This window comes from Haemorhous mexicanus, chromosome 4 (assembly GCF_027477595.1).
Source record: "Haemorhous mexicanus isolate bHaeMex1 chromosome 4, bHaeMex1.pri, whole genome shotgun sequence".
NCBI classification, from domain to species: domain Eukaryota; kingdom Metazoa; phylum Chordata; class Aves; order Passeriformes; family Fringillidae; genus Haemorhous; species Haemorhous mexicanus.
Genome location: NC_082344.1, coordinates 68,045,029 through 68,068,901, shown reverse-complemented (window position 1 = coordinate 68,068,901; position 23,873 = coordinate 68,045,029). Strand labels below are relative to the sequence as shown.

The window sequence follows — 23,873 nt, the reverse complement described above, 5'->3', positions numbered from 1 at the left end:
AAGGCCAGCCAGAAGTTCATCTGAATAAAGCCAATCCTTCTTGGAGTGGCACACTCTTAGGCCAGGGCATAAAAATGAAATTAATGCTTCTCCCCATTCCTGAAAGAGGTAACTGGGGTCTTTCTTAATGCTTTGAGTATTTTCTGGAAAGATGAAACCATGTGATGAGGAGAAATTGAATTACTATTACTTTAATTACTGCCCTCCCTCATTTATAGATTTGCTCATGCATCCTTTCCAGTAGCTGTTTGCCATTATTTACCTGCATACCAAGAGCATGCACTCCCTCACCAGCAACAGCTACATAACCTCAACCTCTTCCATGATTAAAAAACGTCCAGAGTAGTGCTGTGTGCAGGATGAAGCAATGCCTGGCTGAGATCAGCCCTCTGTATGCAGAGCAGTTAGCTGAAACTTCTCTGCCAGCAGGAGATAATCCATGCTGGTGGGAGCATATCTCTGATCTTGACCTTGCTCATTGGAGTGTTACTAAAATTTCTGTGTTAGAAAATCCAGAGCAACACATGCTGCAATTTCATTCCCTGGTAAGGTTGTGAAGGGAGGCAGATACTGATCTTCTGTGGGAAGGTCTGGATGGTGAAGCTCTGCTGGGCTTGCACAGCCTCCATCTCCTGGAAAAAGCTGCTTTTCCCATTGCCTGTTTGTTTTATGCTCTTGTGAGAAAGGACTGATGCAGATGTATGAGATTCTGCTGCCATTCACTGCAATGAAGGTTGTACCATTAAAACACCCACTCTCTGATGTCATAGGAGGTAATTTTGCTTACTTGACACTCTAGTCAACAGGATTCAGCCTCCTGTTTGCAAAAGAAAGTCCAGTTTAGTTCAAAGTACACTTAGCAGAGCTGATATGAAAGACATGATTTCTCTTTTAGGAAAACCCACTTGGGATGTTGCCTAACTTTAGGTGTCTGCTCCAAAGCTGCCTTTGTATCCTAAACACAGGTGTTACTTTGTGTATTTGTTAGGGATGGAGTTAATACTGTCTGGGGATATAAAGAATTGTTTGTTTAATACCTTCCATGTATATAAAGAATGATTTGTTTCATCCTTGAGCTGAAACATGCTTTTGCACAGGTGACTCATACCTTAAATTTAACACTTCTATATTTTCAAGGTCTCCACTGCCTAATCTGTGAGCCTTGATAGCTACCTCAGATGTAAATGCATATGCAGGAGGCCCCTGAAGCTAGGTGGGGTGACTCTCATCTGCCAGTTCCTCCTGATCTCTGAACAATGTAAGTCAATGACAGCTCAGATTGTTTCAGCAGCAATTACACAGAGCAGCAATTACATTTCTGCAGCAATTACAAGGAGTGGCACTGGAAGTACAGGAAAATGAGGGGGAAAAAGAGAGAGAAGGAAATACAGCAGGGATATTGACCATGTTGTGAAATCTTTAGCCTAAGCCTGTTCTCAAGGTTGTGAGCTGTACACAGTCACTTCTGAAGTCAGGATTTGTGCAGTGGGGAGAGGGCTGCTCACCAGAAGGGAACCCAGGCTCTTCCTGGGGCATCTCTGCCTGCCTTACCTTTAGGAGTGCAGGGAAAATGGCCCTGGAGTTTTGCCAGGGGCAGAATCCCTACTGACTTGGTGAAAAAAGTGTGCATGAGTCCCCAGCAGGATGAGACCATGGACTGGCAAGAGCAGAGGGAGATAACAGAGGCATCAGCAGTGGGGTTTTTGTATGCAGTGAGAGGGCAGCCCTGCTAAGGAACACTGTGTCCCTCCTCCCAGGAGGCAGCCTTACATCACCAGCTCTCCCAAATATACCCCAGGGCATGGGACTGAGATCCAAGGGTCCTTTTCCTGCATAGGAACAAGACCTTGGCATCAGGGACACTGAAGGGAGAAGCTTGAACAGAACCTTACAGGTTTGCCCCTAGATTTGGGATGCAAAACCCGAGGGAAAGCCGAGGCAAACACTGCTAAATCAGCAAATCTAGGATGAGTATCCTTACAAGGATATTGAAAAATGCAGTGTCCAAGCAGCTGCTGGCCCTGGGCAGCTGGCTCAGTGACCCTGAGGGATGGGAGCACTTCCTGCACAGGGCACAGGTTTAGCAGAGGGCACCTCTTTATTTGGCTTCCCCTGGTCACTGTGGCCAAAAGGCTGATCAGCTGCTGTCAGCTGCCTCTTCAGCCCTTGGCATAGGAGCTGCTTGCAGAGCAGAAAAAACATCTGGTTTATACACACACAAACACACACAGATATATATATATATATATATATATATATATACACACACACAAATACACACATCAAAAGCATACAGAAAATGATGTAGATATATCTATACACATAGATGTGTATACAGGTTTCCACACAGGATACTATTAGGCCTGCAATCAGAATAGTTGGAGCATTATTTGGGAACTCTGCTCTCCATCCTACCATAGGAGATCACCCCAAAGTCAAGGCAGCCCATGGGGCTGGCATCCTTCCCAGGAGGTTGTCCCTTCCTTGTTAGTGCTCTTTCCCCTTCCAAAGGGAAGACTTCAGCTGCCTTCAGCTGCACAAGTGGAGCCACTTCCCTCATACATGCCTGACTTTAGACCATTTTAAAGTATGCCATGGGGGCGTCTAATATGCTAATGAAGAAAGTGGGTGGAATTGCAGGAATTTGAGCACAGCTAAAAATGTAAGTGCCTAACAATTGCAAATCAGCCTGTGCTCAAGTTACCTAAAAGTGCTGGCATCGGTGGAAGGTGGGTGCCTCCACACCTCTTCTTGTCAGTTTGCAGTGAGTACACAGCTAAAAAAAACCCCACACGCCTCTGTATATGGGCCTACTGCTTCAGCCAGGGTTATCAGCAAAGGTTTGTACCAAAGTCCTTGAGAAATGCAGTTACCTGCTTTCCACTCTTGTTCACACAGTAGGAGGAAGAGTCTCTTCGTGCAAACGCACCCTAGGCTGCTGCAGGCATGGTGGTTTAGATAAATCATGACATCTGGGTGGAACAGAGCTAGGTTATCCTGAAATGGACCTCTAAAAGCTTGTTTAGATCTGGGTTTGGCATGTATAAATTAAGGTTCTGCACGTTGTGGATCGTGGCAGGGCTTTAAATCACTCACAGATTTGTGTGATTAGGGGGGTAAAAGCACAGCTTGGTTTTGTTTCTGCAGCTGAAGCCCAGCTCTTCCATTGCTGTATTGATAGGGTTTGTTTTTTCACAGCAGAACTAAAGTGGTTTTTTGGATGCATTTAAAAACCATCCATGAGCACAGCTGCAGGTAAAGGCATTGAAAATATGTACCTGCAATATAGAGATGCCACTGCAGTGGCAAAAACTGAGATTCCACAGAGAAGTGCACAAAAATGGCCCAGGGTGCTGGGCTGGGAGGGTCCTGTGCCTGCTCCTGGGGGATGCAGGCAATGAGCACAGGGAGGCTGTGCAGCACTGGGCTGGGGAGGAGGTGAATGCACCCCCTCTGGAGAGGGCTGGAGAGGGACTCGAGGTCTGATCCCTTTAGCTGAGGGTGGCACAGCTCTGAGTGCAGGCCCAGAGGGGTGGGAAGGGAAGGTGCTGGTGCAGAGCACGATCAAAGAGGTCATGGCAGCAACGAGATAAGAGGGCAGCAGTGTCAGACAAACACCAGGGTGTGGGGTTTAAACAGAAACATGCCAAGGCCAGCTGGAGGAACTACGTGGAGGACATCCAGGAGCAGATCCATCTCCCTGTGAGATGTGATGGAAAGGTGAAGGCCAGCAGAGCTGCCAGGGGAGGTCCCAAGCCCTGCAGAAGGCAGTGGCAGAGGAATACCCAATAACACCCTGAGCCCATCCCGTGCACAGAGGGATGGCATTCCCTCTGCTGCTGTGCTCTCTGAGGTGTTGGAGGCTGCTGGCAAAGGTCTGGGGCCAGGATGGGACATCACAGCCAACGTGTCAGAGGGGAGGAGAGTGAGGAGTGAGAGAGATGAAAGAAACAACACGATGGATCTGAGCACTGCTTCAGTCCCTGGAGAGAAGAGAAAGGAAATCAGTGCAGAAAACCCCAGAGCTGTGAGCTGTGGGTGAGGGAAGCCAGCAGAGCTGTTAGAGATTCTGGGGGAGTGTGGGAGGTGAGAGGAGTGAGGAGGAGTAAACATTTGGCTGAAGGCAAATCTTTCAGTCCCAGGATTATCTGCTATGTGCTGCAGCACCCAATCCATGCTTGCTGGATCCCAGCTGCTCAGCAGCCAGCACTCTGGCAGCTGTGCTTTTCACAGCCTTGCTGCCTCCAGGAGTGGGGAGGGCATGTGTGAAAGAGTTTGTTTGGCAGAGATTATCCCCAGCTTGGGGACAGCAAATTCTGGTGCAGGAGAGGACAGACTGGGAGTCCAGTTCTTCCTGAGAGCCAAAACCATGCCATTTTTTCCCCCTTGGGTTTCTGAAGCTCCCAGGGAAACAAGAGGGATGACACACAGAGATGTTCATGGTCACAATGGATTTTACCCTGTTTAAGGCCCATAAAAATAACTCAGCTGTCCAGTCTGATTTCTTTTTCCTTGCTGAAATAAGGAAACAAGCAAATTGATTTCAGCTTTCTGCCTTTGCTTTAGCAGAAGAAGCACAATGGCTTCTCTCAAGGCACCTCTCCAGAAGCCATAAGAGAAGGTGGAGGCTCACTTGTCACCCAGTGGTGAAGATGCTGGTTTTGGGTGTGAGTGACAGGATTGAGGTTGCCCCATTTGCTGAGACAGGTGTGACCTGTGCCCTGCTGTGCTGGGACAGCTGAGGAGTTTGAAGGAGAGAAGAGGAAGGGTTCCTCATGCACTCTCAGTGCTGCTCTGTTGCCTTATTTATTAAAAAAAGTCACTATGCTTTTAGCCCATGAGTGATGACCTCAATTCTGGTGATTTGAATATTCATTAATTATCAGAGACTCAAACTCAATTATTATGAGTTTTGGTAATGGCTCCCAGGATGATGGGAATGATATCAAGCAGCAGAGATGAAGGAAATCCCATCTGAGAGGGACAACAAGGTCTCTAGTGTGGTTTGCAGGTCTCCCAGAGGAAAAAAGAAGGGAGTTGGTGGGGTTTGCACATCAGTCTCATGTTAGCACTGAGTCCTTGTTAGTACACCAGGAACAGAACTGCCACATGAGATTGCTTGCATCCTACACATTCCTGAAAGATAAATCAAAAGTTGTATTTTTAATGCCAGAAATAGTTCTAATTACTTCCTGTTCACATGTCCTCATCAGGTTGTACAAAGGTCTTGGACAGAGCACACTTGCAGAGGCTTTAGATCCTGCCCCAGCTCCTGGTGCCAGCAGTGCTCCTGCAGCTGTCTCCTTACCTGGGTCTGGGCTTTGCAGCAATAGTGTCAACCAAAGCCATGAAATCAGATCATCTCAGGGGACAGCACTACCCCATTAGCTGTGGGTACTTTTCACCATGAAAAAGCTTAGAAATTTGCAAAAGTACAGGGGGAATCAGTCATGAGAAAAGTTTGTAGATTTTTTTCAGTTTTGCAGTAGCTGAGTGGAAGTTTTCTCAGAAACATTTACAATGGTCAGAAGATGATGTAAAAATGGAGAACAGATGAATGAGCAGTCACCAAACAGCCCTCTCACTACCTTGGTAGCTGGTACAGAGGAATGAATGCAAATGGATGTGTGTGTGTGTGTCTAGGCTTGTCTTTTCCACTTATGTCTAGTCAAGTAATTGATTAAAAAAACCCTCTGCAATTTTATTATTTCATATTGATGGCTGACTCAGTTAATTTATGTTTTGCAGATATTTAATGATTTAGGGTAGTTGTTAATATTGTTTCATTATTATTAAGTTGTTTAAAGGCTGGGCTCAGTCTGAGCTTTTATTAGTTATTTTTAAATTTAAAGTAATAAAAACCATTGCAGTGTGGGGAATGAGGAAAAGGCAAATGTATGAGGCAGCATTATCAGTACCTGTTACACAGTCACAGCAAGAGTTCTGTCTCTTTCTCCTCATTTATTGTGTGTTTATTTGCCTTTTGCCATGATGTCAGTATAAAGAGGAAAATGCTGAAATGAATGGATTTCAGCCTTTGATACAGAAGGATTACAGTCTGCAAACATGAAAAAGAATTCCTGGTCTTATTTTGAAACTTTTCATTGTCTTTAGTAGTAGCAGAATATGGCTTCAAATGCCTTTGGGTTCTGTGTTCTGCAGGAAATGTTCAAAACTATGTGCAGCAAAATTAAGAATCAGAATGTGCCTTTCTTAAAAGGAAAATGGAATTTTCTTTGAAAACAAGAGCCAGATTCTAGCTGGAATTTCACTGGTACAAAGCCAGGTTTTCCTCTAGCTCATTTGTACAGGTTTTCTCTCTCTTATTTATGTTTATTTATGTATATGTATACACACATATATTTATATCCATTTAGTATTTTACAGAGCCTCATTTGAAATGGGGACTAGATGAAGTCTAAAACCTAATGTCAGGGAATTTATCTTGAATTCCACATGGATTTTTTCTATAGCTTTGTTATTTTTCTCATTGTTGTTGTTATTAGCTCCATAGACACCTGATTCCTATTTCCCTGTATACAAAGTTTCCCTCACTAGGCTGGAAATAGTGAGTCACAGATGAACAGACCTGAGAAGGTGGTGGAGAGCAGCTCTGCAGGCTCAGCAGCCTGACCCATGGGATGATGTTTTTGGCACAGAAGATACTCTTTGCACCTATGAACTCCCAAATGCCCAAAGCCCTGGGAAATTTATAAGAATTCAGTATCAAAACTGGGTCTAGTTTTCTGACTAGTTTCCTGCCAATAAGATAAAGTGTTTCTCAAAAAAACCCCCAAACATTATAACAATTCTACAAAATACTTGAAAGAGGCAGACAGAGTTTCTTCTGTTTATAAACAGCTGAAAGATTCACTGATCATTTAACATAATTTACCAGAAAACCACACCTCACATCCTGCCTTTTTGCTGTGGCTGTAGGACCTGTTCAGACACCTCTCTGCTGAACAAAGGCAGGCAGTCCATGGAGCTCTTGGGGATTTCAGTGATTCAGATCCATCTGAACCCTGGAATCACTGTTCAGACCTTACTCAGGGATAATTCCCATTTTATGGTGGGGCTTCTCTGGCAGCTGTTGCAACTCCTGGCTTTGATGACTTTTCCTTTTACTTTGTGCCAGCCCCATCCTATCAGCTGAAGTGGCTCCTGATGGTGTTTATTCCTTTTTTCATGTTAAGGAATAGGTTTGAGCTAAAAGCTTGGAGTTGTGAGTCCCCAGAAGGACACACTGCAGCTCTTGGTGGAGATCTACAACATGAACTGCAACAACTGGGAGTAGACAACACCAACAATAGATTGCATTCTTGCTTTTCTTTGTTACTTTAGGCACGGAGAAATGCTTCCCTACAACACACATTGGTGTTTCTGGTCCTGGAAGTGGGTGATTTTTTTCTGGAAATGGGTGGAAGAGGGTATTTCCACAGCCTTAAAGAAGTATCTTCCTTCTCTCCTCACTCCCCTGCTCCTCCCTTTCCACAAAACTTTTGGGAACTCTTGAGTGCAATAGCAGGTAATGGCTCTTTTCCCCCCTTTCTTTGCAAAATTTCAGTAACCTGGATGGTAAACAGATGTCTACAAGCCATTGAATAGGCATTATTGATTTGAAACCTGATGGCCAGACTGAAGAATGAGGAGAGGAAGTGGAAATCTATGTTTCAGCTTTGCTAGGTGTTTGGGCAGATCAGACTGTCTGTACATCCTATTTCCAGGTTTGAAATGAGTGAAAATAAGACAGACCTATTCTGAACCTTTATTTACTTCAAGTCTTCTGGTAACAAGTAATGCATAGAGGCAAAGATTTTTCTCCTGCCTGTTTGCTAAATTTTGGGGAGGAAATTCCAACTTTGCCTGCTTCCTGCTGGTCCAAGCCTTGCTCACAGTAGCAAAGTTTATTCCATATACTTGTACAGGCCTAGCTGAACTAACAGGAGTTATTGCTGTGGTGAAATTCCCTGCACCAGTGTGTCAATTCCCTGCACCATGACAAACCATCATGTCCAAACTGTGCAGGGATAGCTCTGCTTCACCACTGGGCCCTACTGCCATGGCTTTGTTGGGTCAAAAAAATTAAAAAGAATCGTATTCCTTCCATAGCTGTGCTGGTGAAACTTCAAAGGGTAGCACACAACTTAAGCAAGGACTATGGTATTCTTTCTGTTGTTGTGGCTCTGGGGATTTTGGGTGTGAGGAGGTGTGGTCCCTGATTGACAGGACATGGCAAAAGCCTCGAGCACAGACACTGTTGTACCAGCCAAACCTGTGGATTTTGGTTGTGGGGCAAGGTGGGGCTGAAATAGATTGCTCTGGTGAAATCTCAGTTTTAGCAATACCCTCTGCATCTGTAGGAGAAATGATTCTGCAGTGCAGCTATCTCAGACAGGCACTTACAGAACAGAGATGGCTTTGCTCAGGTGGTGGCAGAAGGGAGCTTTTTGGTACACAAATGGTGTTATCAGAGTAATGTGCATTTTCTTTCTTTTTAGCTTTCCCAGTCTGTTGCTGGATGGCTGCTGTTACAAGTCACAGCTGGGCAGGTAACCATCTGTTAATGAGTAATCCTTGGTGCTGGCATTGATCTGGTCCATATTTTGCAATGTGATTCCATCTCCTGAGTGGGCTTGCTTGGAGCTCCTTGCTGTTGCTATACCATGCTTTGAATCAGCTCCTGAAGAGAAAGAAGGGAAACAGCCAGATGACAAATCAGCTCTAGTTACAACATTGGATCAGCTTCTCTGGAGTTGCCCTTCAGTGCTTGCTGTTTACACCAGGGACCATCTCCAAGGGTCAGGCACTTTGTAAACTCTTCACTCCTGGTGGTTTAGGGAGAGTCTCTCCCTGTGGGGCATTCCCTTCTACTCCCAAAGACATTAATGATTAACAATGATAACAGCTCTGCTTACTTAGAAAGCTAAAATACCTTAAAGTCAAGGAAATCACAGTCCCTTGTGAAAGCTTGCTCCTGATTCACCCTCCTGCTTCAGCCCAGCCCTGGAAGTTTTCCTCTGCCAGGCAAAATCTTCATGAGAGGAGAGCAAGGATGAAAGTCTGTGCTCCCCTCACTGTTGTCTTGGCTCTGAGTCTGAGCAGTGACTGTGCCAGGATGGTAAGTGATTCTTCTCTTTCTGAGGGATGGATCAGCTGTGGGATACCTGGCAGGACCAGGTTATCTTGGGGTGGATGAGAGAAGCCACTGAACAGACCCAGAGAAAGGGAGATTCAAAGTGAGCACAACAGGGATTAGCCAGATGGAGGCTGGCAGCAGTGCTCACTTGCTGGGGGGACTGTGGGATAGCTGGTGCTACCCCTTTGTTTAAAGCATTTGCTTGCTTACATCCATGCCTTGCTGTGGAGGAGGAATGGGAAGTGAGGAAGGACCACAAAATGGAAATCCTTTAAAAATCTGTCTCAGCCATGTGTTGACACAAGCAGGTACCTGCAGTAGCATGGAGGGAGAGTGCTCCACTTCCAGACCCTACTGCTGTCTGTAACTGAACGGGCCAGTTTAGGTGGCTGTCTTCTTCTCTTCAGACCTGTTTCCATGCCATACCCCTTGGTGGTTTGCATTATGTACCTTGTGTCTTTTTTGGGGTATGTCTGCCAAGCACGTGAAGCACTGCTGAGCAGGCTGTGATGGTCTGAAATTGCTAGTTTGTTTAAACCCCACCACAGCCTGGCATCTACCATGGGCCAGCAGGGTAGTTAGTTCTCTGCTGCCTTATGGTCAGCACTGTGGCCTTAAGATCAGCCTTATTTCTCTAGCTGGGTTAAAACTAGCTCAGACATACTTAGATGGTGCTATAATCCTATCTCAGCAAATTACAAAAGCATGTCCTCAGATATTGCATGAGGGAGCAGAGAGGAATGCTCATGTTCAAAGTAAAGATCATCCCTGGCTGGAGCCCTTGCTTGGTGGTGGCAGAGTCTGTGCAGAGGGCAAAAACTGTTATTTCCTCAGAACTGCTCAAGCTTTCTCTATGTGTCTTAGCGACAGCTTTTTCTTAATCCTCACTTTTTATGTCCCCTGTCCAGTTCTATGTTCATGATGTGTGCTTCTTTGACTGCTTTTATGATACCTTTTCTTTTGCTATAGTTCAATTGCCAGCACCACTTTATGTGTATTATTCTCTTTTTATTATTTCCTGTGGCTTAAAATCAGCTCAGACTAGTGCTCTTTGCTTGCTGATTGGCAACCCCAAATACAGTTAGAAGTTGCTTTTGTAGCTAATGCCCTGGGGGGATACAGTTAAATAGCAGGAAAAGGCAAATGTTGGGATATTATTTGTAACTGGCCCCAGAATGCATGTATTCTTCCTGCTGAGAGAAACAGGAGATGTGTTCCTTGGCAATAGAAAGATAAAATGGAGCAGAGCTTTGGCCTTTGTTGTGTTGTGCTGGGTTTTCCTGGTTTAGCTGGCACTTTCAAGGGCCAGTGTGTATCTACCCTCTTTCACCAGACTGTGCCCCACCAAAAATCAAAAGCAAATAATAAGATTTTCTCAGAGGCATTGGGAGAAACACAAGTTCAGGGCACCCTGGAAAGTAGGTTTTTACCAGTAGTATGGTTCCCAGAGTGAATTTGTGTCTCCAATCCACATTCTCTTTTTCTCTTTGTAGCACTACAAATCTGGGGCAGGAAGAGGCTCAAGGCATGGGTTCCCTCGACAAGGTACCAAGTCAAATCCAGTAGGTTTCATGGCAGTAACAATGGTCTGCCTGTCTGTATCCGTGCTGTGCAAGCTGGTAGGAAGCCTGTCTTTGTTTCAACATGAATAAGGATTATAGAATGGTTATGCCAATATTAATTTCTGTTTAAAGGGGAATTTGAGATTAGCTCAGGAATCTCAGGTAATTTTCCTTCAGGTGCAGATTAATGGGAAGGTGCTGATGGGATTTGAGTTGTCTGAGCTGGCATGGCTTTACATTATTTCACAAGGTGGTGTGGCTGAAGATGTGCAACAACTTTTAATCAGAGCTGCAGCTGCCCTGTAACTTTCAAGCACATTAACTCTTTGTATGTACAGGTTCAGTTTCTACCCTGGCCCTTGATCTCTCTGAGGGAGAAGGGTTTGAGTTGCATGCAGCTTTCTGGACTGCATTTGCTCTAGTGGCACCTCAATGATCAGACATCCTGGCCATGGGAGAGTGTTCCAGTTTCCATTTTAAAAGCTTTTATTGTCCTGTGCTTTTGTTGTTAAAGATTACATGCATTGGGCCATTGGGCTTTATGGATTCTAACAGTGGCCTTTGGGATGCAATCTATGTTCTGAATGGGGATGTATGTTCACAACTCTCCTGCCTGCTTGTACTGGGAGGTATCGGACAGAGAAAGTTGCTATTTGCAACATTTGCTTAATTAGTTCAGAGAATGAAAACTGGGGTTGACAAGGGGATGGCAGAGGGGATGGCAGTGGCTATTTCACATTGATAGAGAAGGGAGGCAGTTCAGGCAGGTGGAGTGACCATAATCCCAGCTGATTAAGAAGGGATTGGACCACAGGGATAATTAGTTTTTCTGTAATGCCGGTAACTGACCTCAGCATCTCTTTGAGATGTCTGGGCTCATGGGAGTTAACAGATACTGTAAGAGTGTGCAGGAGCCCCAGCCATCATGGGAGGGGTAAGCTCAGGACAAGGAGCAGTCACACATTGTCTCTGGGAAATGGAAATGTGCTGTGCTGCCAGTTTGGTTGAATGCCCCATTTCTCTCTTATGGCAGTGGTTGGCTTCCCATTCAGACTTTGGGATTTCAAAACAGATTACTTTTAGTTTAATGGTTAAATAAGCTCTGACAGGTTTTCATTGTCTTCAGTCTCTCTCATTATCAAGACTCATCTTGAAGGATTTTTTCCTGATAGACTCCCACTAGCCTTCCTTAAACTCCCACCACTCTTCCTTAGATTGCCATCACTGATGTGGCAAATATAAAACCTGCCCTTTTTAGACACTGGTCCCATCAGTTTCTCCCCACTTGTAAGGAATCTGCTTATCCCAAAGGGAAGGTGTTATGATCAAAATTCTCTCTCTACCTCCAACCTCTAAAACCCTCTTCCTCCTGTTTCTATTTCAGTTTGTACTGTCTGGTTCCTTAATTATTTTAAACAGATATTACAATGTGATATAGAGCCTGAAAGGATACAACTTCAGAAATTATTTTAATATGCAATTACAATACTACATAATTAGAAATTATAATTGCAATTAATGAACATAATTGGCATTTGCTGTACCAGAAATGGCAGTATATTTTGAACTGAAATGATCTGAGATCTTTGTTCCACTGCAGAGTCCATTAATCTTTGTTGATTCAGTCATTATGTAAGATTTTAGGCTTCTTCTTATGCACTAGACATTGCAGAGACACAGAGTCCAGAGTACAGCTGAAAAACTTGCAGATATCTATCTTCATAATTTCATATAATAGTATATAATATAATGTGTGGGTTGGTTTTCAGCTGCATTATGAGTTTTTTATATTTGTATTTCAGTGTTTACAGAGGATGGACATTTATGCAAATTTCCTTTCCGGTTTGGCGGAAGGTTTTATCACACGTGTTTATCAAATTTATTTTCCAGAAAGAAATGGTGAGTTGACATTGCTCATAAATGAAAACAGCATTCAAATGAAATGTCATCCTTTTAGTGCTTTAATCTTGCTTTTGGAGTAATTAGCATGAGCTGGATGTTGTGCCCAAGGTGCAGTTGTGCTGCTGATGGCTGTGGCCCTCGGGTCAGGATGTGCTCGGGGGAAGGGAGCCCTGGCTCTGGGTTTCCACAGCCACAGGAGGCTCAGGAACTGCAGAGATGCCTCCTTGCTGTCCTGCCTATTGGAACTGCAATTTACACGAGAGACAAGAGCTTGTACAGAAAAAGCAGGACTGATAGAGTGACCCTGGGAGAGACCCTCTGCTGGGGGAGAAAGGAGGGACACAGACACCTGCAAGAGAGGACTCTTGGTTAAGGGACTGTTTGATTTGTGCAGGCTGTACTTGTACTGCAGCAGAGACCATGTGATTTTTTTCCCCACCCCCATCTCTCTAATTTCTACCCAGATTGGCACCAGAACCCCTTTGGACAGTGCAGTACTAAGTGAGGTATTACTCCTGTTTGTTGGTTAATGATTTATTCTACTAGTGTGTTTAAGGCCATTCTGCCTTCTTTTGGGCAAAGGTTACTCTTTTACTTTTGCAGACGCCGTTAGAAGTGTTCATGATCCATATTTGGGGTAGGAGCAGTCAGGTGGGAACCCTACTGAATTAAAGCACTGAATAATAAAAGATGAACTTTGCAGACAAACTCATATGGTAGGCATCTATTAACTGAAATCAAAGGCAACAAAGCAGAGAATATGTGGGTACCAGTAATGTGAAAATTATGCCCAGATGAGCCATGTGAAAGGCAAACACTTGCCTGTTTTCAGGGCAGAGATAATATTTTAGAGTTTATTTTACTCGCCCAGGCAGGGCAGAACTCTCATTTTTTATACTGGACTGTCTCATTTTTTCATGATCTGTTGGTGTCTTTCTGATGACACATCTGTTCAAGTGTAAGTGCTGGTGTAATGTAAACAACACAAAACAAACCAGTTTGCACAAATAGACACTGGGCTTCAGGCTAGGAAGCCTCTTCAGAATTTCCCCAATATCCACTGATACAACCCAGCTAATAAAAGCCTCCAGGAAACAAGAATTTGAGACTATCTTAACTAAAGAAAGGGAACTGGAATAATTGACCAGTTTGAATCCTGTCTTGGATGAACTTTAGCCACCAAGAGTTTGACCTCAGTACCCACTTAATTTCATGCAATGCTTAAGAGGGATCCTGTTAATACATGACACTGTATTTGTTTTTAGCCAGTTAGGGCACAGAAATGGAAAAACCTGTCAATGGATGGGGTCCAAGGTTAGAGCACACTTTAGAGCTGACCTTGAACAACTTGCTGTTATGCTTCTGACTTTTTAAAAGCCATTTACAAGCAGGGAGACAAGGAGGACAGCTGGAGTTATTTGGATTTGACAGATCATTTCACCCTATGGGTGACCTTCTGACCAGTGTTTGCTCATCACTCATAAGCTAAAAGCAACTTAATGTGTGACTTCAGGCACAGAGATCCAGGAAAAGAGCCCTGAATAGCAGTTGGGAAACCTGCTCTGTGCACTTCTTGTGTGACTTGGCACTAACCCAGGCTGGACTTACACTGAACAACTGATCCCAGGGGACCTGGAAGGCTCCAGGTGAGGGCAAGGCTTGTCCCTGCTCCTGCCTCCTGCAAGCTGCTAGGAAGGGATGATGGGAGGCTGGGTCCAAACTGCTTCTGAATTCTGAATTCCAGGAAACCCGACCAGGAGAGCCCTGACTTATGTGTTTAAATTCATGTCCTTAGTCCTCAAGTCATACTGTGTTTCTACATAAATCTGCTCCTGACCACAGAAAGCTCTCCCTGCTTTGAGAGCAACAAACAAGTTGCATCTTTATAAATATTTATTGAAAATACAGGAAAGAAGGCAAAATAATTGCACTATTTAAATAACAGACTTCCTTTAACAGCATTCTGTATTGCTTTTCCCCTTAATTATAATCTGTTTGCACAGATAAATTTCCATTTAGGGGCCTATTACTAAGTCTTACATGATATCTTGCTAAAGATATAGTGTAAATTTTCCTTTTGTGCTGAGGAGAAAAAAAAAAAAAAGCTGGAATTGCTTCTGAGTTTCATTGGTACCTCCAGAAGGACAAAGCAGTGTGGGGACAGACAGAATGGGGGTGCAGTGAGCACTGGTGAGAGCACAAGGGGAGGGTGGTCTGAACTGGACCCAGCTGTGGCTGCAGGGAAGCTGCCAGCACCCTGTCCCTGTGTCCCAGCGTGGGATGGGTTCCTCAGATTCTGCTCTAGGGGAATGGCAGGAGCAGACCTTGCCTGAGATTTGGCTTTAAATGGGAAGGTGTTGACTCATGCCCTGCAGAAGCCTTATCCTGTGCTTGAGTTCTGGAGGGGCAGGGCCCTTGTGCAAGGGTGTGCTTAGGTCTGTGTAGGAAGGACATGATCTTATCATCTTCCTTGGAAACAAGAAGATAACTTTTGACATGTTGGCCACAGACTGAAAACAGTGCAGAGGACAGCTTTTTGGCCAGCTGGGATTACAGGATGGGGAGTTTATGACAGTCCTGGAAAGGACAAGTGCCTGTGGGCTGAGCTGGGAAGTGTCAAGCATCAGGTTCTGAATTTTCCTGGAGCTGGTAGTGGTTGGTCTGGTGTTGTCAGACAAATTCTGTCAAGACATGTCTCATGGTCAGGACAACACCTAAAAAAGTCTCAGGCAACCTCCAAGTCTCAAACATAGTGGCAACACCAGGTGTGATGGCAAAGCTCTTTCCTTACACCAGTCTGCTTCAGGCCTGGGGCTTTGCTTGTTCTCCAAAACATCCCTATGCTCCTGGTGGAAAAACAGCCTACTTTCCATTGATCCTGCCTGCCAGTCAGGCCTCATCTTTTGTTTGTCCATTCCCATGCTGTTTACCATCTATGGATTGTAAATTTTATTTAAATCAATCTCTTGTATGGACTTTTCTGATAGAATTAATTCAGTATCTCTGTCCTTATGTTTTCACTTTCATATTAGCAATTTTATATGACAAGCTGATGTAAAGATATTTGCTATCCCATAAATTTTGAGTGTGGGTGCATTTGCAAATAGCATACAGATATAATAAGGCCACTGGGTTGGTTTGGCTGCTGGAGGTAACATTCCAGAAGACTGAAATGTCACCATGTCATTTTTGGTAAGCCTCCAATCAGACAAAATATTTTTAAAAGAAAAGGAGGGAGACAAGTGAAATAGCTTTGAGGATGAGCTGAGATTCTCACAGAGAGTGAGATCTGTGGTAGAAAATATAAAAGGATTGTGTCACTGTGCAAGAAGGTTGGCACTGAGGAGGCAGCTTGGCATCACAAGGGAGGACCAACCCCACTGTAGTCACTGCAAGGCCATAGGGAAGGACTGGCTGGGGAGAGCAGCAAGTGGGAGGACCAGTGGTTTTTGGAGAGCTGGTAGAAGAAGCCTCTGTCAGGGTCTCTGACAACAGAAACCTTTTAAAATGGAAAAATCTGAGATTCCTCTCTGCTTAGAACTTGGCTGCTGCTGCACAGTGACACAAGCAGTGCTGAGGACACTTTTAACTCATTTCTCATCTTCATTCTTGTGCATACTAGACCACCCTTTAAAGAAAGCACAATCCAATTCCCACAGAAGGATCTTGGAGGAGTTTCCATCAGCTCCCAGCAGTTGCATCAGCCTTAATTCCTGTGAGAGAACAGCCTCTTTAAGCATGTGCCACCTTAATGTGCACCAGACTACCACGCACCTCTTTCAGTGCACCTTGTATAATTGAGGTCACCCAACTTAATATCCATGGCCTATTCAGATGCTCCATAGGAATTATGCATTTTAAATAACACATAGCATCTAATTAAGAAGGAAAACAGGGCAGTTAAAATGTAGACATGTGCTACAATAAAATTTCAATCAAACTTGTGACATCCTAGGGTGAAATATTTGATCACACAACTGCTCAAAGAACAATAAAACCAGGCATAATGGAAATAGACCATCAGGCACATTAAGTAAACTTCAGTGTCTTCTAATGTCATGTAGCTGATATCCCTTATTCTGCATTAGAACTGGCTAGGGAGGATGTTGTGGTGGATGGTGTACTGGGACAGGACATGGACCTCCAAGGTGCAGCCTCAGCTCAGTGCTCCCTGTGTGTCCTCAGGGAAGTCTCCAAATCTACTCCTGCAAAAGAGGAATAGCAGCTCTGTGCTCCCTGGAGTGCTCTGAGCCTGAGATAACACACCACCAGTGAGGGTGGGCCTGACTCTGTCCCCTGCTCTCAAAAAAGGACAGGTTTTATCTGTGCCTTTGGAAATCACCACCGTGTCAGTTATTTCCTCATTTCATCTTGCATGTTCCAAAACAAGAATGCTTTAAAGGAACTGAGTCTGAAAAGGGTGAAATATGCTTCTCACTGAAAGTCAGGGAAAAGTCCCTTTGTGGATAGTCTCCTGCCTCCACAGATTATTGCAGTAACTGTCAGGCATCAAAAATGGGCTGGGTCTGTTTTGCTTGTTTTGTAATAAGTAAAGAAGACATAATTTATTTGCTTTGGTTTTGTTTTTTATTTCTGTCTTTAATTTTCTAATCCCCAAAAGAGGAAGAATGTTGGGTTTTTCTCAAGGATTCCTTGAAAATCCCAGGTCCTGCATTTACATCTTATTTTTAATATGTTTTTAATGTGAGACAAGTGGAGCAGAGCAACTTCAACAAAAGAAAGCATATTTTTTTCCTCTGCTCTTGAGATGATTTGAATGAAACTGATGCTAATTAGAAAAAAGCCAGGCATGAATTTCCAGGTCACCAGAGGGTGAAGGCCCTGTAGTTTCAGTGCAGACATCCAGGTTGTTTAAAGATGCACTAAGCTGCAGCTTTGATTCTTTCCAGGTGTTCAACAACACATAACTTTGACCGGGACAGGAGGTGGGGACACTGTGATTTGCTGCCCAGAGACCACTCAGGTAAGGCCAGGGCTGAGGTGCTCCAGGTACCTGGCTCCTACTTTGCCACCTGCAGGAAGGAGGGACAGTGCCTTCAGTGCAACTTTTATTTGTACATTTATTTGGAAGCAAGCCTTCCCATCAGCTGTTTCCATAATCTCTTTGTGACACTGCACAGCCATAGCATTAGACTGAGAATATCACACAGTCTTTAATTCACTCTCTGTTGACTGACTCAAAGCCATGGAGAGAAATTATGGTAATGCCAGCATGGAAATCTAAACTCCTGCTGGAGCCAAACACAAAGGTGATCATCTCCTCCCTCATGGCTTGGATGTGCCTTTTAGCTTTCCCTTAATTTACACAGCTGCATTTTCTGTCTGTTTGACCAGTTAATTTTTTTAGAAGGCACAGAAACATTTGACACCCAGTACAACACACAGCCATAACTTCCACCTTTCCTTTCTTGAGCTCTCATGGGAAAGAGCAGATCTCAAACCCAGACTTCCTTGAGCTTTGGGCTGTGTCAGAGAAGACAAGAGGCCAGACATGATCATTGCAGGAGTCCTGAGGGGTAATGAAAGGATTACTTGGCTGAACAGCTCTGTGGCTTCATGTGGTCACCACACTCCAGTGCTACAATTACCTCATTGCGAAAGTCTGCCTAAAAGGGGAAGTCAAGGTCTGTGGCAAAGTCACCTTTATACATAAAAACCACTTTAATTGACACATTGGGTGAAAATTCACCTGGGAATATGCATCCCTGTCCTCAGCAGTCTCCCTGTGACTGGCCTTTGCTTATCTCTGTATCCCTGGCTCCATGATGCTGGGGAATCCCATTTTTTAAAGAATATATATGCATATGTGTGTGCGTGTGTATGTGTGTATATAAATATATATATATATATATATATATATATATATATATATATATATATATATATATAAATATAAATTCTCATTTCATACAGTCCAGCTTGAAAAGTCAGGTGCTGAGCTGGTCGAACTTGATGCCCCTGAGGCTTTTCTTTGGACCTGTGTCTAATTCTGTTCATGTTCCTCTTTTTGCCATCTCATTATTTTCAAATGAAACACATTCAGTCTGCAGGATGTGACCAATAGCCTTAGATATTCACTTCCCACTTTCAAATGAAGGGCTTTTTCCACCAATCCCTTTGAGGGAGTTCTCCACAGTGTCAGGAGTCTCATTGCCAAGCTGATTGCAATCTACCAGAGCACTTGAAAAGCCAAATTAGCTGAATCACGCTGACAGTCTAAAATTAAGGAGTGCACAGCATCACCTTTATAAACATAACTACTTTAAATTATTTTCCAGCCTGGCTTTAAAACAGATTAACAGTAGATCAGAGGCCAGTGACCTAGCCCCAAAGCAAGCAGCAATGCATACAACTTTGTAATGCAAGTGTGCCAGACATGAACATTGACTTTATGGGCAGTTCATGCTTACAGGAGTCAGGTTATGAGGGGTGCACTTAGTTATTCATCATTGGCTTCCCAGAGCTTAAAATAAAAAAAAAAGGAGTTATATGTGTGAGAAAGGAAAGGAAAGAGAAGAAAGGATGGGGTAGCTGGAAGAGATCACCACTGGCTGTTGCAAAAGAAAAGAAAACCCCTTTATTTCTGGAAGCATTTAGAATTTGAAAAAGTAAATAAAAGTTTTTTGGCTGTTATTTTTTTAATAAACATAAATCTACTTATGTATTTTTAAAGCAGCAAGCATAGTTTTTGGATTTGGTAAATGTTTAAGGGATCATTAACCATAGCTTAAAGTGAACAGGTCTATGATGAGGTTGAAAGGAAAAGCAACATAATGGATGAAGGGAATTTGAAGCAAAAGAAGGAAAGTTTGCCTGCTGTGGAAGAAATAAGCAGTCATACTGAACACTGCTGATCTTTAAAATGTGTAAAATAATACTTTTTTTTAAAAATCCATGAAAGTATTAAATCTTTGGGTGTTTTTTCTTGAAAAACAAAAAAAAAATTGAATTTCAGGGAGAGAGTATCCATGAGGATGCTTTAGACAGTGCTGAGAAAGTTGGACTTGGCCCTCCCCAGTTAATGGATAGTTATTAGTGGGCAGGATTCCCCACTGGGAACTCAGATGTGTCCATCTGCTTATGAACAGAAGTTGTTCCTGGACTCCAGGAAAGATGTGGAGCAACACAGAACATGCCTGGAAGGTCAGACTGGAGTGGTGGGTGGGATGTAGTGAGGAACAGATTGAGAAAGAAATAGATGACTGGAAGTGCTTTTTGCAGATTTAACAAGGGTACAAAAAATTTCTTGAACATTTGTTACAGCAGAAGATGGCTTGGAGATCAGGTCATGGTTTGGATGTAGTGGGAATAGGAAATACAGGATTTTCCTTTGAGGAAACATTACAGCACTAGAAGTTTCATAACTATCAACAGCAGGAAGAGTAGGAATGCCACTGACTTCACTTGCTTTCCCTTGATGTTATCCTGGATTGAAACTACCAGTGAATACACCCAGACCTGCTATCTGATAGGAATTACATCACTCTCTTCTGAAGTAAATATTTTGATCCCTGCAGGGGAAGCTCAGATTTACCCTGCTGTAGCAAACCTCAGGATGCAGCCTTTGTGCTTCACCTCAGCCCTGCTCGTGTGTGCCTGTACCTCATGCTCAGGACACACTGTCTAGCTGAAGGAGCCCCTGGATTGAGTAACCCTGGAGATGGTGTAGCAGAGTTTGACTAGCATCAAAAAGGAAGATTTGAATGCCAACTCTGGAGCAGGTGTAAACATGCTGTTGGTTAACTTCAGGGGAGATACATCCCTTGGCACTGCCTGAAATCAGAAACACTGCCTGACCAGCAAGACTCTTACTACTTTTACATTGCACATTGCCAAGGAAAGCTTTTATTGAAGGAGTTGTCCTGGCACCTACCTCCTCTCCCACCACATTTTCCCATCATTCAGAAAATTCCCTAGTAAATGGAGATATGCTAGACTGGTCCAGTTTTCATCTTTCTTGGTGTGATTTACTTGGATGTGTAAATGGGGATACAAGCATCATCATGTCAGCCCAGGACAGTGGGCTTTTGGTTTGCTGTATAATTTTTCCCACGGTTCCAGCTGTCCATTCGTTTTAGACACAATCCAAAATCCCATGGCAAGTCCTTCTGTCGAGGGCTGTCCTTGGAGCAGTTTGAAAGCGATGCCCGATCCCGGCGGGGGATGTCGCAAGGCGAGGGCTGCAGGGCAGAGGCGGGCAGCGCTGCAGCCTTCCTCCCTGCAGCCTTCCTCCCTGCAGCCTTCCTCCCTGCAGCCTTCCTCCCTGCCCAGTGTAAAGGCACAGCTCCATCTTGTGGGCACCTGTCCCGTCTCCTTCCTCACCACAGCGCCAGCTCTGGGGACTCCAGCTGTGCCTGCACCCACCCCCTTCAGACAACTTAGTCTTGGGGGTGAAGGTTCAGCTCAGATCTACCACATGGTTTTTAAAAGCTGGATAAATACGTTTCCAGCTGTTTTACAGCTGGCAACAAACCCACTGTCAATTGTTTGGACAAACTTAGTTTTGTGTTAATAGATGGTATTAAACCCACTGAGCATGGAACTAAAATGGCTCATGGAGCCAAAGGGACAAGGCATGACTTATACCACACTTATTAACAACAACTTCTTAGTGGCCTCTCCAGATCACTGTGCAGACAACCCCTGCCAAAATGGAGGGACCTGCTCTCTCACTCACAGCCACAGGATGTACCACTGTACCTGTCCTGAGGAATTCACAGGCGAGGACTGTCAGCTGAGTAAGTATCTTCTACCACGAGTGTTACAACATGAAATATGAATAGTAAGTAGAGCTCATTAATGTTTGCTTAATGAAAAGGTAGTGCTGTTGTGATGGGGGAGACCACTGCAGCATGAATGTTTGTGTAGGTGGATTTCCAAATGGTTGTGACAGACAATCCATTCCTGACAGGACAACTGAAAATAGCTTGACTGTGCAATTATAAATCCAAGAATGCTCAGATCATGGGAAACTCAAAAAGCCTCCTCCCCTTCCTTTGCTGTTTTTAAGATTTAAATATCCCTTACATGTTTGGAAATTACTAATATCTGGTAGGCAATGCACAGAGATGTGAAAAAGCAGCACAATTTCAGGTGATGTTCCTTATGTACAGTGATGCTGTTCTGCTGACAGAGCTTTAGGAGAAAGCCACCTCTGTCCTGAGGTTCCTGGAGCTGCTGCTCTACTGGCTCAGTGCCTCCACACTATGGAGGTTGGCTAGCTTGAGAAGAACTGTCAACAAACATGGATCTGCTCAACAGGAAAAAAGGGATGAGCAGGGAATGATAATAGAGATTGTGGTGCCGTTTCTTGCACGAAATAACATCTGAAAGCTTGTGTTTGTAAAACTTCATTTCAGAGAAATGTTTTGACAACAGCCTCTACGAGTTCTTTGATGTGGGTGTGAGCTGGTCAAGAGTCCAACAAGGAGCAGTGGAGCAGTGCACCTGTGTGCATGGCCAGATGGAGTGTGGGCGTGTGCAGCACAAAAGTAAGGCACTGTTTTGTACCTCAGCTCTAGCTCTGCATGGAGTGGGGATAAGGGACAGTGAGGGTATCAAAGCCTGAGTGGTGTTACACACCCTAATGTGGCCCTTGCAGCTCATGTACCCTCTCTAAAAGACAATATTTTAGCTTTCCTTTCCAAGAGTGAGCGGTTATACTGAGCCAGGAAATCCCTTCAATGTGTCCATCCTTATCTGAGGAAGCCACTATATGCATATGATGAATTTTGGGGACACACCTCACACAGTGTTTTCTTCGAGAGGGATGAAACCCTGATCTGCAGCATGTAAGAATATACAGCAGGTTATATAGTAGAAGTGGCAATATAGAAGTGTTAAAATTCTTTCTCCAAAACTACAACCTGCCTGAGAGGCACGCCCTGCACACCAACAATCACTTCATATTGCTGTTTTGCCTCTGTGCCCATCCCACTCTTGAATTACCACCATGCAAATTTTACTTTCCTCCAAGATCCCATAAGGCCTGCATTGGCTCCAGAGTCCCCATGATTTCTGGCCCATTCCTAGCAGGGGTGATGCTTACATTATGAAGCCTTCTCCCTTTTTAAGGGGCTGCCAGGAGCCCAGCACCCTGGCCAGCCAGCACAGGATACTCACTGTGGGTTATCACCCATCTGAAGTCAGAACAGCACCTTTCATTTGGAGGAGAGATGTTGGGAAGCAAACCATGTGCCTCACCTACACATGTGCTCTGTATTGGCTATTCTGTTACTCAGGCTGGCTAACTTTTACCCTGCCCAGATTCACAAGAAAGTCACAGTACAAATTAGTTTCATAAAAGCCCTTTGAAATAGGTAGGTGCTTTTATTCCCACCTTATGTAACTGAAAACTAAAGTATGGAGAGTCCATGGCCTTCTAGGACATTGAGAGTCCATGTGAGAGTTGGGAAGTTTGGTAGGACTTAACACTTCCCAATCACAGATCTTAAATATTTAGCTGAGCTCCCTACTAGATATGTTATTATAAATTCTAATAGAGCTCAGTGGCAAGTCTGGAATTGGCAGAAGCCTCCATAGAGGAAGAGATGTTAATACCATCTCCACTAGTAATAATAATCACCACCCCCATTTTACCTATTGTTCTCTGATAATATCTTTCAATAGCTGACATTATCCAATAGCAGTGAGAACAATAGACAAACCTTAGTGGGCAGAAATCAGTCGAGTTTCCTTTTCTTTAATTTATCACAAGTGTAGGTCTGACATAAACAAAGAAGAAAAACTTCCCCCAAATACATATGCACAGAGGAGATGCACTAGAGTAAGTTAAAATGGACTGATTCTCTTGAATCATTTGTACCTTTGGTTTGATAATTGGTTGTGTTTTCTTGTAGGCTGTGTTCATGATCCTTGCATGAATGGTGGAGAGTGCAAGATGATTGTCTCCACTGGGAAAATAGTATGTGATTGCAAAGAAAATTATGCAGGGAAGTATTGCAATATTGGTAAGTATAACAACCTACAGGCAGACAGAATTAGGAGTTTTCATCTGGGTGTAAGGCTGGTGGGTTTGGCTCTGTTGTATTCTGCATTTGAGGACATTTCTTGTACTGAAGATTCACACAGAACAAGGATTTAATGTGTTTCTCCTGTGTAAAACATAACACACACTTCACCACTGACACTCTGGTTCTAAAAATATTTTTTTCACGCCTTTTATAGAAAATCAAACAGAAATTTTAATCCAATTACACGTGCCTATAAAATAAGTGCATGCTTCCATT

The 23,873-nt window shown here is 43.8% G+C and overlaps 1 protein-coding gene across 3 annotated transcripts in view; it reads left to right on the top strand.

Moving 5' to 3' along the window:
• The first annotated feature begins 8,958 nt into the window (after positions 1–8,958).
• Positions 8,959–23,873, top strand: part of HGFAC (HGF activator) — a 39,417-nt gene continuing 24,502 nt past the window's right edge. Inside the window, exons 1-7 of one of the 3 annotated variants that reach the window (XM_059845260.1) lie at positions 8,959–9,121; positions 10,633–10,684; positions 12,504–12,600; positions 17,514–17,587; positions 21,249–21,362; positions 21,984–22,115; positions 23,484–23,594. In XM_059845260.1, the coding sequence (XP_059701243.1) occupies positions 9,056–9,121; positions 10,633–10,684; positions 12,504–12,600; positions 17,514–17,587; positions 21,249–21,362; positions 21,984–22,115; positions 23,484–23,594 (646 nt within the window). In that variant the 5' untranslated portion in view covers positions 8,959–9,055. Of the gene's footprint in view, positions 9,122–10,632; positions 10,685–12,503; positions 12,601–17,513; positions 17,588–21,236; positions 21,363–21,983; positions 22,116–23,483; positions 23,595–23,873 lie in introns of all 3 variants that reach the window. The other 2 variants (XM_059845259.1, XM_059845258.1) reach the window with 2 other exon arrangements.